Raw genomic sequence first — 19,677 nt, 5'->3', positions numbered from 1 at the left:
AGGAACAGCAATGATTTGGGATAGCGGGTGTTACACATTTAACTTTTCATTTTCATCTGATTTCACTACATCTTGAATTCTGCTTATTTTAGATGCCGCATTCAATAAGGTATTGTCGATAACTTTTTAAGACAGGAATTCCCCCATCTGGGTTCCCTGGGGGTCTCCCAGGGATTCCACAGCAGGCAAGGCTGATTGTGATACAGTTTGATGTTCTGTACTCTTTCCAGCTCATCCAATCAGAGGCTTGCTTCCCCAGAATGGGGTGGAGCGAGGCCTGCAAGGGAGAGTGGGGCCTGCATTTGGGGGGAGGTGGTGGTGAACTGCCGCCCATTTGATACAGCTGTGTGGCTTGCAAGACCGTTTCAGAGGGCATTTTTATTTATTTTTTTGTGGAATGAGAGTGATTTTGAAAAGGCCAGAATTCATTGCCCATCCCTAATTGCCCTTCTACTGAGTGTTTGTTAGGCCACTTCAGGTGACAACTAAAGGTCAACCGTATTGCTGTGGGTTTGAAATCACATGTAGGCCAGACCAGGTAAGGATGGCAGATTACCTTCGCTGAAGTGCATTTGTGAACCCAGAGGGGGGTTTTACAACAATCAACAGTAGTTTCATTGTCACTGAGACCACCTTTCAATTTTTATTAATTGAATTTAAATCCACCAGCTGCCGTGTTGAGATTTGAATCCATTTCCCCACGGCATTAGCCTGTGCCTCTGGATTACTGGTCCAGTGACTTTACCACCTCACCACTATTTCCCCATTTTTAAGAGTCAGCCACATTGCTGTGGGTCTGGAGTCACATGGATGGCAGATTTCCTTCTCTAAAAGACGTTAGTTTAGTCTCTGGCAAGCACCAGGCAGAGAGATGAAGTCAGGAGCTAGGGAACTGTTTTTGGAAGGGGACTGAAGTCAATGGCTTAGGTCTTCCCAATGTTTAGAGGAAATGTATTCTCGTCAATTGTAGTGATAAGTTAGCAACAGTGGAGGAGTCAAGAAAGATGGGGTGAAGTAGAGGTGGGAGTTGTTGCCGTACATGCAAAAACTAACCCTGTGCTTTTGGACAATGTCGCTGAGTAATGGCATATAGTTGAAAATTAGGAAGGACTTTGGATAGATCCTTGGGGAACACCAGAAGTAATGGTGCAGAAGCAGTTGCACATGGTACTCTGGCTACTTTAGGAAGAATGGAACCTGACAAATGCGGTTCTGTCCAGCTGGATGATGGTGGACAGGTATCGGAGGCAGATGGTGTAATCTGCCATGTCACCAGGCTCCTGAAAGGTTGAAAGAGATGAGAATGAATCATTTATCTTTGCCGCAGTTAATATAGGAAGTCATCTTACCATCCTTTTTAGTTCTATTGCTGCACTTGATTTGACATTGAAGTCTTACCTACTCTGAACCCTCCTTCTCAGTTCTTCCTCTGTTTATTTCTCAATTCGTAATTCTCATTGGCTAAGGTGATACACTGTCTTGTTGTTCACCAAGTTCCCAGATGCCCTCTCTGCATCTTTATTAGCTTTCACTTTTCTGGCAACTTTATGGGCAGAAAATATTAAAAGCCCCATATGCTTCAGCAAGTCTAACCAATGAGGCCCACTCCAGCAAAATTGGACCCAAAAAACATGTTAAGGTGCCAAAACCTTGTATTTCATACCATGTCTCAGTGAGTAATATTTGTAATTTACGATTGAATCCTACAGTCCGTATTTTTTTGGCCTGTGCTGAATAAGCTGATCTCACTGCAGCAAATTTCTTCCTGCTTATTACTGCTACAAATTGCATGAGCTGATGTAGGTTGTAGGCAGACTCGGGCTCAGCTGTGATGCCTTGGTTTGAAAAGCCTGTCAGTACCCACTCTTTGGACTTTCATATATAAAATGACTAAGATGCTGGAGACAGCTGATATTGATGCATCTGTGTCCTCTCAAATGTCACTGCCTTCAGGTCAGAAATACAACTGAAAGAAAAATGAAATTTATGAACAACCCTAGTTCCCTTTATTACGTAGAATTATTGTCACAGGAGTACAATAGCGCAGTAGTTGTATTACTGACCTAGTAATGCAGAGGCCTGGACTAATGATCCAGCGACATGAATTTAAATCCCACCACAGCAATTGGGAAATTTAACTTCCGTCAGAATCTGTTCCCATTGCCAAAAGGATTGAGAACCAGAGGATGTTGACATAAGGTGAATGGCAAAAAGAACCAACGTTGACATGAGGAAAATCTTTTCCACGCTCTGAGAAGTTAGGATCTAGATTAAACTATCTGAGACTGCAGAGGAGAAGGATTCAATTGTGGCTTTCGAAGGGGCATTGAATAAAGGCCAGAAGAGATGAAATTTGCAGGGTTGCGGGTCGAGTTGGAGCATGGGACTGGCTTATTTGCTCTTGTGGAACACTGACGTGGACATAAAGGACCAAATGCTCCTCCTGTACTGTAGCCATTCTAACATTCTGTTATCGGTAATGGTGGCTATGCAACCAGCAGATTGTAATTAAAAACTCATTTGGTTTGCTGATGTTTTTAGAGAAAGAGATGTCATCCTTCCTCAATCTGGTCCATATGTAATTCTAGCAATATGGTAAACTCTTAGCTGCTCTCAGAAATGGCCTAGCAAACAACTCAGTTATGCATTGGAACAAAATTACAGAGAGATGAAAAAGTTGTAGGGTAATTATAATGGGAGAACTTTACTAGTATCCTCGCCAATATATGGATAATTAACCCATAAAATAGAAATTAAGATAAAGAGAAAGTGTGCTAATGACAGATGTGAGGTAGCAAATGCCATTAAGAACCAGGCTAAATGTCAAAGGTTCGGAGGGGAGGTGGAAAAGCAAGTAAGAGAAGCAACAACGGAGTATGAAAAGAAACTGGCAGCCAACATGAAAAGGGAGTCCCAAAATTCACTTTAGACATATAAATAGTAAAAAGGTGGTAAAAGGAGAAGTAGGGCCAATTAAGAAACAAAATAGAGATTTACGTAGTGAGGCAGAGGCCGTGGCGAGGTATTAAATTAATATTTTGCATCCATCTTTGCCAGGGAAGATGCTGCCTGGCCATGGTGAAGGATGAGGTAATTAGATGCTAGAAGGGCTTAAAAGGGTGGCACAGTGGTTAGCACTGCTGCCTCTCAGCCTCAGGGACCCGGCTTCAATTCTGGCCTCGGCTGGCTGACTGTGGAGTTTGCCTGAGTTTCCTCCAGGTGCTCCTGTTTCCTCCAACACCCAGAAGATGTACAGGTTAGGTTGATTGACCATACTAAATGGCCCCTTAGTGTCAGCGGGATTAGCAGGGTAAATATGTGGGGTTTTGGGGAAATGGGCCTGGGTGGAATTGGTGCCAGTGTGGGCTCGATGGGCCGAATGGCCTCCTTCTGCACCAACGTGACTCTATGATTAAAATTGACGATGATGTTTTATTGGATAGGCTACCTGAATTTAAAGATGATAAGGGTGAAATTCAACCAAGGATACTGAATGGAAATTCCAGAGGCATTGCCTTAATTTTTCAGTCTCCTTTAGAATCAGTTGGTGTAAGAGGACTGGAGAATTGCAAACATTGTTCAAAGAGGGGCTAAAGATAAACCCAGCAACTACAAACCAGTCAGTTTAACTACAGTGGTGGGAAAACTTCTACAAACAATAAGACAGGACAAAGTGAATAGGCAAGTGGACATATGCCGGTTAATTAAAGAAAGCCAACATAGATTTCTGAAGGGAAAATAGTGTTTAATTAACGTGCTGAAGTATTTTGAAGAAGTAACAGAGAGGGTATATGGACTTCCAAAAGGCATTTCATACAGTGCCACACAACACTTTATGAGCAAAGTTATAAATAAAAGGGACGGTAGCAACATGGATATGAAATTAGCTGAATGACAGGAAACAGAGTAGTGGCCAATGGATGCTTTTCAGTCTGAAGGAAGGTTTGGAGTGGGGAGGGTCAGTGTTGGGACCCTTGCTTTTCCTGATAAATATTAATAACCTTGGTGCACCAAGCACAATTTCAAAATTTGCTGGTGAAAGAAAACATGGAAGCATTGTGAACCATGAGGAGGATACTGTACAACTTCAAAAAGACACAGATTGGTGAAATAGCTAGACAAGTGGCAGATGAAGTTCATTGCAGAGAGATGTGAAATAATTCATTTTGGTAGGGAGAACTTGAAATGACAACATAAAGTAAAGAGGTGCAAGGGCAGAGGGACCTGGGTATATATGCACATAAGTCATTAAAGGGAAGGTTGAGAGAGCAGTTAAAGCATAGAGTATTCGAAGCTTTATTAGACTACAAGAGGAAGGAGGTCATGTTGAACTTATTTAGGCAGTTATTTGGCCTCAGCTGTAGTATTGCATCTGTAATAACTCAGTAGGCCGACTGGAAAGGAATGGTATTTATTGTTAAACACAAAATAAAGCCATTACTCCATGGCGTACATACACGAGTTTCGACTGGGGCAACAGCTCTGCAGACCCTTCCTGGTGTCTGCCTTTTTAAGGACTCAGGTGACCAGTTCCACGCCATTGCCTATTTCCAAGGGAACTCGTATTCATCGAGCCCCGCAGGGAGGTCAATTAGAGATTCCCCATGGAACTCATGGGAGCTATCACAGTATCCAATTCTGGGCAGCCCACTTTAGGAAGGATGTGAAGGCATTCAAGAAAAGATTCATGAGAATGGTTCCAGGAATGAGGAACTTCTGTTATGAAGATAGATTGGAGAAGTTAGGACTGATTTCCTTGGAGTAAAGAAAGCTGAGAGCAGATTTGATAGAGATATTCAAAGTCATGAGCAGTCTGGACAGAGTAGATAGGGAGTAACTGTTCCCACCCATGTAAAGATTGAGAACAAGAGGGCACAGATTTAAAGTAATTATCAAAAGTGACATGAGGAAAAACGTCTTCACTCAGCGAGTAGTGATGGTTTGGGATGCACTGCCTGAGTGGTGGAGGCAGGTTCAGTTGAAACAGACAAAAGTAAATTAGACTTATCTAAAAAGGAAAGGTATGCAGGGTTATTTATGGGGAGGAGGCTGAAGAATGGAACTGAATGAATTGCTCATTTAGAGAGCTAGTGTAGACATTATAGGCTGAATGGCCTCCTGTGCTGTAACATTTCTGTGATCAACTCACTATGAGAAAGGTCAATAAGAATACAATCGGACAGCACAACTAGCATTACCCTAGGCACTGAATTTAGACATAGTCAACTCTGCAAAACTCTCTTCAGTAATAGATGCCTGTTTTCACAGGGAACGAGTCTATACTGGAGCCATTGGATTATGCTGCTATTCGCATTTTGTCATATAGAAGATGGATAATCATGCTGTAGCAATTTAATTCACTGAGTCAGCGGGCTTTTGTGAGACAGGTGTCAAAAGGGTGTGTCATTTCACCAACATGATTCACAATTTTTCTTGCAGCAATGCTCCAACTTACTACTGACAGGTTTCCCCCAGATGTGGTAAAAATATATTGCATTGTTGATAAATTCTTCAACTTTAATCGATTGAAGGTCACACCAAGCCATCAACTCCTGTGATAGAACTACAGTATACTGACAATGTACAAATTAGTGCTCACTCTGATGAAGAAGAAGAAGAAGAAGAAGAACGAGAGCAGATGGTTGACAAAGGCACATGTTGACATGTACAAGCAGGTGGATGTTCTGATCTCTGCACTTTTTGCTGAATTTGGTGCGCTGTGAAGATCATGTTAGCTATTCCTCTGGTAGGTCAAAAGCCAGACTCGGGAAGGGCCAGTTTTGTAATTTGTGAGAGGTGATTACAATGTAATCTGGCAAGGATTGTTCCAACAATTGCGAGCAATGCTATGCCCCTGTAGTTCAATCTTTCTCCTTTGTTAAAAGCGGATGAGCCTCTTAGTCACTTGGAATTTCTTCATTCTGCCACAGCTTCTCAAATAGGGAAATATATCTAAGAGATTAAAGTGTTTGCTCCATGTTTCAGTTCTTCCAGAAGGATATTGTCAGGACCAAAAGGTTTGTTGTTGTTCATCTGGTTAACAGCAATTATCACTACAGTGCACACAAAATCATTATCTGGCTTACTTTTGATTGTATGTTGTGGGAGGTGTTCAAGCCAATGTATCTACACCATGGAATTCTGTTTGAGTAGTTCTACAAAAAGCTCTTCCCATGGGTGTTGATAATGTTCATGTGTTTGAGGAGAATCTTGCCATCTTTGAATTTTACTTGTGTTGATCCATGTGTTGAAAGTCAATGGATCTCTTTAGTTGCCTTGAAGAAGGCATGCATGTTACGCATGCCAGCGAGGAGTTGAATTTTAAAGTTAAAGTTTATTTATCGGTCACATTCACACTGCAATGAAGTCACTGTGAAAATCCCCTAGTCGCCACACTCCAGCGCCTGTTTGGGTACACTGAGGGAGAATTTAGCATGGCCAATGTACCTAACCAGCACATCTTTGGACTGTGGGAGGAAACTGGAGCACCTAGAGGAAACCCACGCAGACACGGAGAATGTGTTAACTCACACAGACAGTGACCCAAGCCGGGAATCGAACCCGGGTCTCTGGCGCTGGTGCTAACCCCTGTGCACTGTGATGCCCTTCACAGCCTTCTCTGTCTGCCATTTGTTCTTCAAATCGAGGGTCCTTCTTTGAACTTTGGCTATCTGGTGGGCAAACTTCTTTTCTGCAGAGTTTGGAACGCTGCTGTCAGTTTGCAAATGCTGTGTATAGATATTTCTCTCATTAAAATAATCTTGGTGTCTTTTACTGGTGTGTTCAAGGGTTTCTCAGCATGTTGTTTGAACTGGATGAGCCAAATAAATCCTGTAGCTACAGGAACAGATCAGTGACTGGACATTTTGTGGTTAGTGTCACCTTCTGACTTACCCTCCCACCCCCCTCCTCCACCTGTGAGAACTTTCCACTATCTCCAAACCGCAAGTCAGAAATGGAATACTCTCCATTTGGACGAATGCAACTTCCAACGACACTCAAGAAACTTAACCGTCAGAGAAAAAGCAGCTCACTTGATTAGTATCCCATCCACCACCTTAAACATTGACTCCCTCCTCAATTGGCACACCCTGGCTGCAGTGTGTGTTCTCTCCAAGATGCATTCTAGAAATTTGCCAAGGCTTCTTCAACGACACCTTCGAAATTGGAGATCTCTACAACCTGGAAGGTCAAGGACACGGGCAGTTATCCCCACCCTAGCACAGCCCACTGGGCACAAGGCAGTGCCCCGAGTGGGGCCATGACAGGGGTGGGGCCATGCCCCATGGAGACATGGTTAGTAAGTTTGCAGATGACACCAAGATTGGTGGCATATTGGACAATGAAGAAGGTTATCTACGATTGCAATGAGACCTTGATCAATTGGGCCAGTGGCCAATGAATAGCAGATGGAGTTTAATTTAGATAAATATGAGGTGATGCATTTTGGTAGATGGAAGCGGGGCGGGACCTACTCAGTTAATGGTAGGATGTTGGGGAGAGTTATAGAACAAAGAAATCTAGGAGTACAGGTTCATAGCTCCTTGAAAGTGAAGTCCCAGATGGACAGAGTGGTGAAGAAGGCATTCAGCATGTTTGGTTTCATTCATCAGAACATTGAATACAGGAGTTGGGACACCTTGTTGAAGTTGTACAAGACATTAGTAAGGCCACATTTGGAATACTGTGTACAGTTCTGGTCACCCTATTATAGAAAGGATATTATTAAACTAGAAAAAGTGCAGAAAAGATTTACCAGGATGATACCAGGACTTGATAGTTTGAGTTAGGAGAGGCTGGATAGACTGGGACTTTTTCTCTGGAGCGTAGAAGGCTGAGGGGTGATCTTATAGAGGTCTATAAAATAATGAGGGGCATAGAACAGCAAGATAGTCAACATCTTTTCCCAAAGGTAGAGTGGTCTAAAACTAGAGGGCATAGGGTTAAGGTGAGAAGGGAGAGATACAAAAGGGTCCAGAGGGGCAATTGTTTCACTCAGAGGGTGGTGAGTGTCTGGAATGAGCTGCCAGAGGCAGTAGAAGAGGGAGATACAATTTTGTCTTTTAAAAAGCATTTAGACAGTTACAAGGGTAAGATGGGTATAGAAGGATATGGGCACTGTGTACAGTGTGCAATTGGGACTAGCTTAGTGGTAAAGACTGGGCGACATGGACAAGTTGGGCTAAAGATCCAGTTTCCATGCAATGACTCTATGATGGGCCAGGCCATGACAGGGAGGCAAGTGATGGAGCTCCATATTGGGGGTAGGGGCTACTCCGCATGGGGGGGTGGGGGTGGCGATTGGCTGGGGCAGCGATTGGGGAGTTGGGGCCAGTATTCGGCCGGGGCAATGATTGGGTGGGGGGGGGGGATCGTCCAGGGCTGCGATTTGGGGAAGAGGCAATTGTCCAGGCAGTGGGACAGAGCATGACAGATCTTGTGCACACTGTACACACTGCACTGGGAGATCATGGTGCTTGTGCAATGGCGCCCCCAGAGCTCAGCAGCCGGCCCCTGCTGATGAGAATCACATAAGTGAGGCACGATTGCATCAGGGAGCTCGCCCAAAAAATGAGCGTGATTCTCTCCCATTTTCATGTTTGTTTGGCACTTAGAAATTTTTTGGTAAATTCACCCCCAAAGATTTTAATTTTCTTCCAAATACATTGAACTTTGCGCTGAGGGTGAAATGTGACTGCAGTTAAACTTTCAAATCAAATAATCATAATTGCAAAATATTGTGTATTTGAATAAGCTGAAGTGTTAGCATTCTAGAATTAAGAACTGGGAGTAGAGCCTACTTAATCGTAAATAGAAATGGAAGCTTTGGGATTACCTGAAGAGAGAGCATGTGACAAATGTGGCATTTGTACTTCTTTGGTTCTTCATTGTGATAGGAGTCTGCTGTTGCAAGTGGACTGGCAGCAAGCTTACTGGATAATCCAGTCAATATACCCACAAGAAGCATGACATTAGTATCAGTACCTAAATGAGATATGGTGTGACCTCTGTAGATAACCTGTACATTGTTACTGGATCTCGCATTGACCTATACATAGAAAGTGAAGACCAAATGTAGCTTTGACATGAAGCAAAGTTGCGACAGGTGGATAAAACTGGACCAGAATCGCTGATGTAATTCAGTCTTTAAAGTCATACATTCTGTCCTTTTAATTATAAATGTCAATATCTTCTATTCTAATGAAAACAGCCCGTGTAAATCTGTCACGTGTTTCCTTCAGTACAAACAGTAAACTACATTTTAGAGGTACTTAATTAGCTTTAGAACATTTGAGGACGTTACAAGGTCATGAAAGGCACTACATGAATGCAAATCCTTTAATTATAGACCCTTTATCGTAATGAAGCTGTAGGGCATTCACAGGCTGGAGGGTGTAATTACAATGTGATATGTTTGACCAGGCAATTCCCATTATAAATGTGGACTTGGAAATTTTTTTTAAAAACAAGCCAAGATTATAATTTATCATTTAATAAGCCTATTATTTATAGATCTATACTGTGAAATAACACCTAGGTTGAAGAAACCCACAGCATTATTGAATCAATTTCACTGGCAAAGAGATTTTTACACTTAACTGGTGTTTGGTTAAATTTCATTTAATAGCATCCACCTACATAGCTATACATGATGGGTTGTGTTGCTACCTCTCTTGGTGTGCATGTAAAAAGCAGCAAGTGTGCCAGGTAACTGGTGTTAAATATTCAAAATTTCTGAAACACTGTTGACTTTAATGTGTAATGCTAACTTTGTAGTACGTGTTGATAAGGGATAACATTGGTTATATTTACTGACTGCAGTATGTGTTTGGACTCCGAAATCTAAAAATAGGCATTGTCCAATGCAAATAGGCACATGTTTGTTATTAATTCGTGTAGTTGATATTTGCAAGGTTTGACATCCTTAATACTTAATTCAGTATTGTGGCAAATTATGTCCTCTGTTTGCAAACAAAGAATACTACAATAGAACAGAGCACATTTGTGCATGGTGGTGCCTGCATTTAATTGAACTGTCTGTTACCAGTACAGTCCAAGTACAAAAATAGCCAACAATGGAGTATTTGTTCCTTTAGGCAGTGCATACAACATAGTTTGTCTATTGCATTTGTTCAATTACTGTGATCTGCCATGTATTAGAAAATTACAATGTGTCTGTTCCTTGGATTAGTTTGTGCCTTATTGTTGTTAGCTGTCACCAAAAGGGAAAAATTATAATTCTTTCACTATATGTGCTGGAGTATGTTGCTGTCAGTGCCACTTGTCCCACTATCCAATACAAACATGGGAATAAAATTGTGTGAAATTTATCTTAAAAGACCAAGCAGCAGAAGGAGACTTGTGCCTGAGATTGAGTATTATCTAAAATCTGGTTCCTGAGCGAGTCACGACAAACCTCCATGGAACCTCTGCTTATATTCAAATCTCCCTCAAGTCTGTAAAACATTGGGGTGAATGGTTCAGGCAGACCATTTTGTGTCCAGAAGTTGGAAGCATGCTGCGGTCTCGAAACTATTGTTAACAAGAGTTCATTCCATGAAATTGTTTGTCTATTTCACCATGGGAAGAGTGCTGTGCATTTTTGAAGCAGCAGGGTGGATTGACTGCACAGAGGATGGATCATTTAAATTTGATCATGCTATAAGTTTGGCAAGACGACAACTGCATATCTCCAATCAGCTGCATTTCATAATGGTAAAGGTATCCTTAAGTCAGGGTGATGTTTGTTCAATAGTTCCCACGATAGTGAACAAATGTGTGTCTATGCCGAATAGTGGCCCAACTCATTCTTTGAATTCTTAATTCTGCTTTCACATATCATTAACATTCTGTTATTGCATGCTTCCAATGCAGTTTGTGATTTGAAATGTTGTTGGTATTGCATTCAACAAGGAACATTTTCTGTGTGTTCCACCGCAGCAGCTTTTCTGGTTATGATATCTTGTATGCATCTAAGTTGAATTGTATTACCTATCCACATTACATATTGCTCTTCAGTAAGAATTAAAATGTTTAGGAATTAGTTATGGATGTACTGAAGATATAATTTGTTGTGGGTCATGGTCCAGTAAGAGTAAAATGGTTGGTTATGGCCTGGACCTGACGCTTTGCTGTGGTACAGATTTGTTCTGTGGTTGGTATATTGTGCTAACTCATCAGATATTAAAATAAAAACAGAAAATGCTAAAAGCTATCAGTAGAACAGGTACATCTATGGTAAGAGAAATAGAGTTAATATTCCAGGTCAATGACCTTTCAGCAGAACTGGTATTGGTTTATTTTTGCACTTTTTTTCCCTCTTTCCATTCTTTTCCTCCAAAGTATTACCTATGATGAATCCTCAACTCCTTACTTAACTTTATTTACTGTGTCATAATTGTTGGTACGTCAAGTTGGCCATATGAAAGAAATTCTGAAAGCAACTTATAATTTTGTGAGGGAGTTGTTAGAATTTCTGTTTCTAAATCAATTAATGTAAAATGGTTTAAGCAATGTTCTGTTAATTTACAGCATCACCTGTTATCAAACATTACCAAGAAATCTGCCGAGCTATCGAGCTCAGGTCATACCATGTTACAGAACAATGCCACGTCATAGTACAACAAGACCTGACAGCATCTGTTCGGTGTCACCTTCTGCATATGATAGGGTGCTTCGAGCACCTTCTTCAGAAGAAAAACGGAAGTCAATGCGGGATGATACCATGTGGCAACTATATGAATGGCAACAGCGTCAAGTTTATCATAAACATGCAACACTAAACAGGCATGGTACTTTAAGTACTCCTGTCACCATGATGAATATTGTCGATCAATCACGCTCTATTCCTCCATCACCTTCCCATGGTTCACTGGCCCCTTACCAGGTATACTCTCCCCTGAGATCCTACAACATTGAATCAAGATCAGAAGTATTTTCACCAATTGTAAGAGGAGACATGACTATTGACTCCATGAAATCCCGCCGACACAGGGCACCTGCTAACAAGGTAATCAATCTTCCTTGGTTTTGCCCATCAATCTGAGGCACCATTCTTAAAATTTAGGTTCAGTACTGCTGATTATGAAGCTTAGATTTTGTATTTTATTGAATGCAGTGATATGTTTTTGTGCCAGGAAGGTATTGTTACAAAATTCTGTTGTATTTTGTGAGAAGCGAAAATTCTGTTTATGAAAATCTAAACTAATCTGGCAGCTGACCTTTTTGTGAGGAGGTGGGGGCATTCGTCTCCAAGGATGGGAATGCTTTATGATTTACTAGGCACACATTGGTCTATTGAATATGATGCTGCAGTAGAAGATGTCTTATCATTCCTCTATTTTAAAAACTACAATTCCAACCTATCACATACGGTCATAGAGGTTTACAGCGTGGAAACAGGCCCTTCGGCCCAACTTGTCCATGCCACCCTTTTTTTTAAACCACAAAGCTAGTCCCAATTGCTCGCATTTGGCCCATATCCCTCAATAGCCATCTTACTCATGTAACTGTTTAAAATGCTTTTTAAAAGACAAAATTGTACCCACCTCTACTACTGCCTCTGGCAGCTTGCTCCAGACACTCACCACCCTCTGTGTGAAAAAATTGCCCCTCTGGACCCTTTTGTATCTCTTCCTACTCACCTTAAACCTATGCCCTCTGGTTTTAGACTCCCCTACCTTTGGGAAAAGATATTGACTATCTAACTGATCTATGCCCCATGCCTGGTTGTTAGATAGCATCTTAAGAATTTTCATCCAAAGTATTAAAGGGCGAGTTTCTTGTACCACTCCACAGTCTAGAATTTATTTATGGAATAATTTTGGTATGGTGTTGGGGACTGGGGGTCTTCTACTGGTACTCTTGGTTTGTGGATGGTGAATTCTCAAAGAATCTAAATGAAAAAAAGAAAGGATAGGAAAAATATTACTGATGGGGGATTGTTTTTTATTTATTTTCTCAGTTTGCCTACCCCCCGGACAGAAGGTCAATGCCTGCTAGTGTACCTGTGCAGACAATTACACCCGAGAGCTTGCAGGGTAAAACGGTGAGTGAGTCATGTAAGAGTTTCATTATGGTATGGTTTTCAAGATGTGTTGATGAGGAAAACCTTCATGAAGTTGACCACTTAGACATCTCTTCTGTTTTGCTCCTTTTTAAGTAGCTTTGATTCTATGATTAAATAGTACACCATTGTTTATAAACATTGTAGAATACATCGTAAAGGAAAAATGACATTTTAATTGATGCTTTGTTTAAAGGTGCAATTTTGGTTGTGACCAAGTAGTAAAGCTGCCACAGTCTGTTATACCCATTCTCTAGATCTGTATCCTTGACACAATACCCAGCTTTGAGCCTTTTATCTAAACTCTTGTATCTACAACAGAGCTCCCACCCTGTGGGTCACAGAGATAGTTTTTAAGGTCATGAGCTCCCCCTCTTCTAAAGCAGCAATGGCAACTTTGTGGAGGAGACTCGGGCAGGGCAGCCCTGGACTCGCTGGCTGCTTGTCTCCAAACAGCAATGGGGCAGACGGTGAGCCGAAAGTACCCTTTAGCCTGAGCAAGCACTTCCAGTGGCAAATGCTGAGTGGAGTCGGAATGTCCGCGTGCTGTTTGGTGCAGACAGAGGCGGGCAAGTGGAAGTTGCTGACTAACTTGAGTGCAAAAAAAATGGAGGCCACGAGGCTGAGCCAGGAAGATGAGTGGCTGTTTCAAACTTCACTGTGTTTCTGTTTCTGTTCCTGTCTGCCTGTTGTATAACAAAAGTTGATTAGAATATAAAATGCATTATTGTGAAAGCTGCTGATATCTAAAAAGAATTGAGGTGAAAACCTGATAGATGTTGAAGGAAATGAATAGGGTGGGGGGGGGGGGGGCGTTGAGTGCTACTTCCATCTCCCACTCGATTTGAATATCTCAGCATTCTGCCACTCTTGTTATCAGAGGACCTGCGCTTGCTATTTCCATTTTTGTGTTCAAGTGTCATTTTGATAGATTTATATACATTTTAAATAACTTTCAAAAGAAACTTAAATGATATCAACTTCCAAAGTGATCAGGAATAAAATGCTCAGAGCATCCAAATCCAGCTGCTACATCCCCTCAATTTTGAAATTCTATCCTTACAGATCCTTTAATTTCTCACAGTTCCAGTTGACTGCTCTGGGGGATGGGGGTGAGGTTGGGTAGTGTTGTCGAATTTAATTTAGGATAATTAGATCCAATGTAGCACCAAAACATGGATATGCTCAATAGTCAGGGTTACTGTAATTATGATATTCATGGTGCTATTCTGCCTCTCACGTAATCAATGAACCATTAACACTCTTGATTTCTACTTGTGAAGATGAAACTATATTAAAGAATTGAGTAAAATCAGCATACAGATGCCTAATGTGGAGGGACAACTTGCATTGATAAACTTGAGGCGATTTAGTGATCATTATTTTAACTGCTTGTGATCCATCACGAGTTAGCTAATCTGTCGATAATTCCAATGTGTCAGGAGCAAAAAAAAAATGAGAAAAAGTATTCGCAATGAAACGGAGGTTAAATGTAGAACACAGTGCCATTATATTTTTACATGAATAAACTGCAAACCAGGCGACACTGGGTCATGAGACATTAAAAGTTACGTAACAATTTGCAACAGAAATATAAAATGCTGGGAAATCTCAGCAAGCCTGACTGCATCTGTGGAAAGAGAATAGAGTTAACGTTTCAAGTCTGGATGACCTTTCGTTAGAGCTGAAGACAATCGAAAATAGGATGAGATTTATACTGTTGTGGTGAGCAGGCGAGGTGGGAGGGAAGCTGTGGGAGCTAGATAGAGAGGTACTGGTTGGTGGAGATGGGAGAGATTGAAGATGTCATCGACAAAGGGAGTGTAAACGGTGGTGATCGTGGCTAAGAGTGCTGACAATGGCATTTCTTAATGGGCCTCTGTCAGCACCATTCTTAGCCATGATCACCACCATTTACATTTCCTTTGTCCTTTTGTCTGTGACATCTTTATCAATCTCTTCCATCTCCACCAACCGCCAGCTCTCTATCCAGCTTACCGTCTCCCCCCCCCCCCCCATCCTACTATTGTCTTCAGCTCTGAAGGAGGGTCATCCAGACTCCAAATATTAATTCTGTTCTCTCTCCACAGATGCGGTCAGACCCACTGAGATTTTACAGCTTTTTCTGTTTTTGTTTCAGATTCTAGCATCCACAATAAATTTGTTTTTATATTATGTAACAATTTGCATATACTTTTGTTTGTTGCCTAAGATTCTGGGACTCGTATTCTAGGCTGGTGACTCTGGACATGGAGAGTGAAGTGGTGGGTGTCTCCACCCAACCCCCCTCCCCCTCCTATGTGCATTTCCCCCCACCACCAACCAAAGCACAAGCCTTGTAGCAGGCTCCCTCCCCTCCTCTCCCAAAATCCCTGGTACCCTGAGCAGTGGCTATCTTGTGAGACCCCCACCACCCGGTCTTGCAAGGCCTCCACACTGGAAGGAGGGAAGGGACAATTTGCTCATGGAAATCTCAACAGTGCAAATCCCGTTTTTTGGCTCTCGTGATATTTTGCACCACCGTCGCCATTTATACCGGTGGCAATTGGGCATAAAATCCTGGGCCTGACGGTAATGCCTTCAGTTGCTGAGGATCTAAACCTGGAATTCCCTCCCTAAAATTGTTCACCTGTTTACTTTCCTTTTCTCTTCTAAGATATCCCTGAAAACCTAACTTACTTGAGAAAACAGCTCCCTTTGTGACCTGGTGTCACAGAATGCTTCTGGAAGTACTTTAGGATGTTTTGCTACGTTAAATGAACTATATCAATGCAAGTTTGAAATGGACAAGACAGGCTTAATTGAGGAGAAAGGGGGAGAGGTAGAAAATTATGCGGACAACAGTTTTACCAACATTCACAGAGAATTACAATTTTTAGTTTTATCCATGAGCATTGCCGTAGAAGACTTTACAGTGTGGAAATTTTTATTTATTGGTACACGTCATGCTATCTCAAGTAATCTGCAGTATTACGTTTACAGGGCTGTCAACTGGTGCAGTAGGTAATACAGCGACTGGAGTGTGTGTGTTCTACAACCCTATGTGCCTCTTAATGGCCCTCTAACATTCCTTTGAACTGCAAGCTAATTCTATCTCCCCTTGTGATCATGTGACAGTATTCTGCAGCAATTACATCATAATAGCCTCATAGTCTTTCGTTAATTTGATCGTAACTTTGTGTTGAACTATCATTAGGATAGCTTTCATTTTATTAAGATAATGGTACATATTGCAAAAGGAAAGAGTGAATTAAAGCCTGTAATGAAATTTCCCAGGCCAGATGACATCCATAAACTATTCAGGCTTTGACTGTTTTGTTCTATTATCTGAACCCCTTGGCTAAACTGAAGCATTTTTTTGTTCACTTCCAAGCGTCCGTAGCTGTATGTCAATGTGCCGTTCCTTACAATGCTGTCTTCTTTGGCTCCCATGGGAACACTTTAACCAGAGCGCTACTCTATATTGCACATGACCTTTCTTTGATCATTTTGCTCCTTACTGATAACCTCTATATAAAATAGATATTGCTTTTTCTCAATAAGCTAACAATGGATTTTGTTTTAATGAGGAAAATTGTCCTCAGGCTTTAGTTCTTGTTAATACACTTACTGCTGCTTGCTGTTAACTTCATATCCCATATTGATTAGTTCTCCATATTGATAACTGACTGTACGCAATGCCTTATTAGAAAATATGTTTCCAGCTTTCTTGCAGGAAAGTTGCAAAAGAAGTTCAATGAGTGGAAAACCTGATCCACTTCTTATTGAATGCAGTACAGTGTCAGATTGTAATGGGATATGTGCAGCAATGTGTTGCACAAAGTCTTTGGCTATACTTCCACCTGATTTAGGAAAAATAATCTGTTCCAAGCATTTGCAAAAACCCATTAGTCATTACCAATTCTGCATGACTGAAATTTCTCTTTTTTCCAGAAGTTTCTAAGTTGCCTTTTACTTTTAGAAAGTCAACTTTTAGTTTACATTGTGAATGGCAATAATATTGGGTGCTTGTGATAAAGGAACAGCAATAATCATGAGTGACTTTAATCCACATATAGACTGAAAAAAATCAGATTGGCTGTATTAGCCTTAGTGAGGAGTTCTTAAAATGCTTTTGAGATACCAATAGCAGCATGTTCTGGAACCAACCAGAGGGCAGGTTATGTTACACTTGGTATAGTGTAATTAATGACCTCAGAGTAAAGGCACCCCTAGGTAGCAGCAACCACAATGTGATTGAATTTGAGAAGAGTGGTTCTAAAACTAGTATTTTAAACTTAAATAACGACAACTATGTGCCATGAAAGCTGAGCTAGGTAAGTGAACTAAGATATTTAGGCTGGAGGATAGATCAATAGAGAAGGACTGGCAGACATTTAAGGGGATAGTTCAAAATACTCCTCCTGTAAAGAAAAATTCTAAGGGGAGGACCCATCATTCATGGTTAAGGAAAAATCATATCGCTGAGCAAATACAAGTGGCAGGGCAGATGATTAGTCAGAATATGAAGAACGGCAAAGTATGACTAAAAGATAAATCAGAAAAAATAAATTAGAGTATGAGAGGGAGATGACTAGAAATGTAAAAACAGATAGCAAGTGTTTCTACAGGTATTTAAAATGGAAAGGAGCTAGTAAAGTTAGTGTTGATCCTCTAGAAAGTGACAGGGGGGAGTTAATAGATAGAAGGAAATGATGGATGCAATGAACAAATGTTTTGCTTCTGTGTTCACTAAGGCTACAAAGAGGGCACTCCAATAATAGCTGGAATCAGGAGATAGAAGGGAGAGAGGAACTTGGTGAAATCGCAGTCAATAGGGAAGCAGTACTGAGCAAAGTGATGGAGCTGCGGGTTGCTAAGTCATCCTCAGGTCTTAAAAAAGTAGCTAATGAGATAGTAGATGCTGGTGTTGATTTTTGAAAATTCAGTAGATTCTGAAAATATTCCTCCAGACTGGAAAGTAGCAAATATAACCCCTCTATTCAAGAAGGGGGGAAGGCAGGAAACTATCGGCCACTTAGCTTGATTCCTATCGTGGGAAAGATTTTTTGGATAAATCATTGTTTTTGGAATAAGTTCGAGCTGAGCACTTAGGGAAACTCAAGGTAACCAAGAAGAGTCTAACTGGTTTTGTGAAAGGGAAGTATTTTTTAACCCCAAAGTATTGGAGTTTTTTGAATGAGTAGCATATGGTAGTGCAGTGGTTAGCATATGGTCGCACAGTGGTTAGCACTGCTGCTTCACAGCGCCAGGGACCTAAGTTCGATTCCCAATTTGAGTCACTGTCTGTGTGCAGTTTGCACATTCTCCCTGTGCCTGTGCGGGTTTCTTCCGGGTGCTCCAGGTTCCTCCTACAGTCCGAAGAGATGCAGATTAGTTTGATTGGCCATGCTAAATTGTCCCTTAGTGTCCCAAAATGTGTAGGTTAGAGGGATTAGCGGGGTAAATGTGGGGGGTTGTGGGGATAGGGCCTGGAGTGGGATTGTTGTCGGTGCAGACTCGATTGGCCGAATGGCCTCCTTCTGCACCGTAGTATTCTATGATAAACGGGGTGTAGTGGATGTACTGTACTTAGATTTCCAGAAGACATTCGATAAGGTGCTGTATCAAAGCTTACTGTGGAAACTAAAAGCTCATGGTGTACGGGTTAACGTATTAGCTTGGATTGGCTGGCTGGCAGTAAGGAGAGAGTATGCATCTATGGGTCTTATTGGCAGAATGTGATGAGTGAAGTCCGTACTAGGGTCTCAACGTTTTACAACTTACATCGATGCTGCTTGGATTAGGGGAGCGAAGGCATGGTAGCTAAGTTTGCAAATGATGGGGAAGCAGCCATTTAAGGGAATAGTTAGGATAAGTAGGAAATTATGTTATGAAGAAGGCATAAGGAGTTTGCAGACAGTAATAGATCAGTTGAGTGAGTGGGCAAAAATCTGACAGATGGGATATCATATGGGAAAACAAGTAGTTCATTTTGGCAGCAAGAATAAAAAATCACAGAGTATTGAGCAAAGAAAGACTACAGAATTCCAAGATGCAGAGGGATCAGGTTGTTCCGGTGCATGAATCACATAGTGGCTAGTTAGCAGGCACTGGAAATCTAGGAGGCAAATGGAATGTCGGCCTTTATTCTGGGAGGAATTGGACATAAAAGTAAGGACGTTATGCTTCACTACAGACTATATCTCGAATAGTGGGGAGAGTCAAGTGGAGGCCGGACTGAAATCTCTGGGCCCGCTAAAGTCTCCCCACCTCCCCCTCCCCTTCCCCATCAGGAGTGCTACACTCCAGCAGGGTTTACAGTAGCTCCCCACTTGTGGCACGACCCTGCTGGAGTGAAGGGGCGCCATGGAAGCCTTCCCAGGAGGTTGGGGAGGGTGCCCCCTGGGCACTGCCAGCTTGGCAGTGCCACCCTGGCATTGCCCACTGGGCGGGGCCTATAGGGGCTGAGCATATAGGGCAGGGCCTCTGGGTGAGAGATCGGTGGGGATGGGGGAGTCCCGCTGGCACTCTACACTCAGCGATGACAGAGCAAGGGAAGCCAGTGAGCAGGGCTGTCCATCGAGGGTGCGGAAGGGGGCTGGCCTGCTGTGGTGGTGGGGGGGGGGGGG

General features: G+C 41.9%; 1 protein-coding gene across 5 annotated transcripts in view; it reads left to right on the top strand.

Annotated features, from left to right (window-relative positions):
* The window catches only part of plekha5 (pleckstrin homology domain containing, family A member 5), a 347,863-nt gene that overhangs the window by 265,792 nt on the left and 62,394 nt on the right, over positions 1 to 19,677 (top strand). For all 5 annotated transcript variants that reach the window (XR_013500156.1, XM_078235326.1, XM_078235325.1 and 2 more), the window contains exons 11-12: positions 11,533 to 12,010; positions 12,965 to 13,048. Coding sequence is in view for 4 of the 5 variants with exons in the window: in XM_078235326.1 (XP_078091452.1) it covers positions 11,533 to 12,010; positions 12,965 to 13,048 (562 nt within the window). In the remaining variant the exon portion in view is untranslated. The remainder of the gene's footprint in view (positions 1 to 11,532; positions 12,011 to 12,964; positions 13,049 to 19,677) is intronic.

This window comes from Mustelus asterias, chromosome 19, assembly GCF_964213995.1.
Source record: "Mustelus asterias chromosome 19, sMusAst1.hap1.1, whole genome shotgun sequence".
In the NCBI taxonomy this organism is placed as follows: domain Eukaryota; kingdom Metazoa; phylum Chordata; class Chondrichthyes; order Carcharhiniformes; family Triakidae; genus Mustelus; species Mustelus asterias.
Note: the sequence above shows the minus strand (reverse complement) of the source record. Positions and strands in the feature narration are given on the sequence as shown.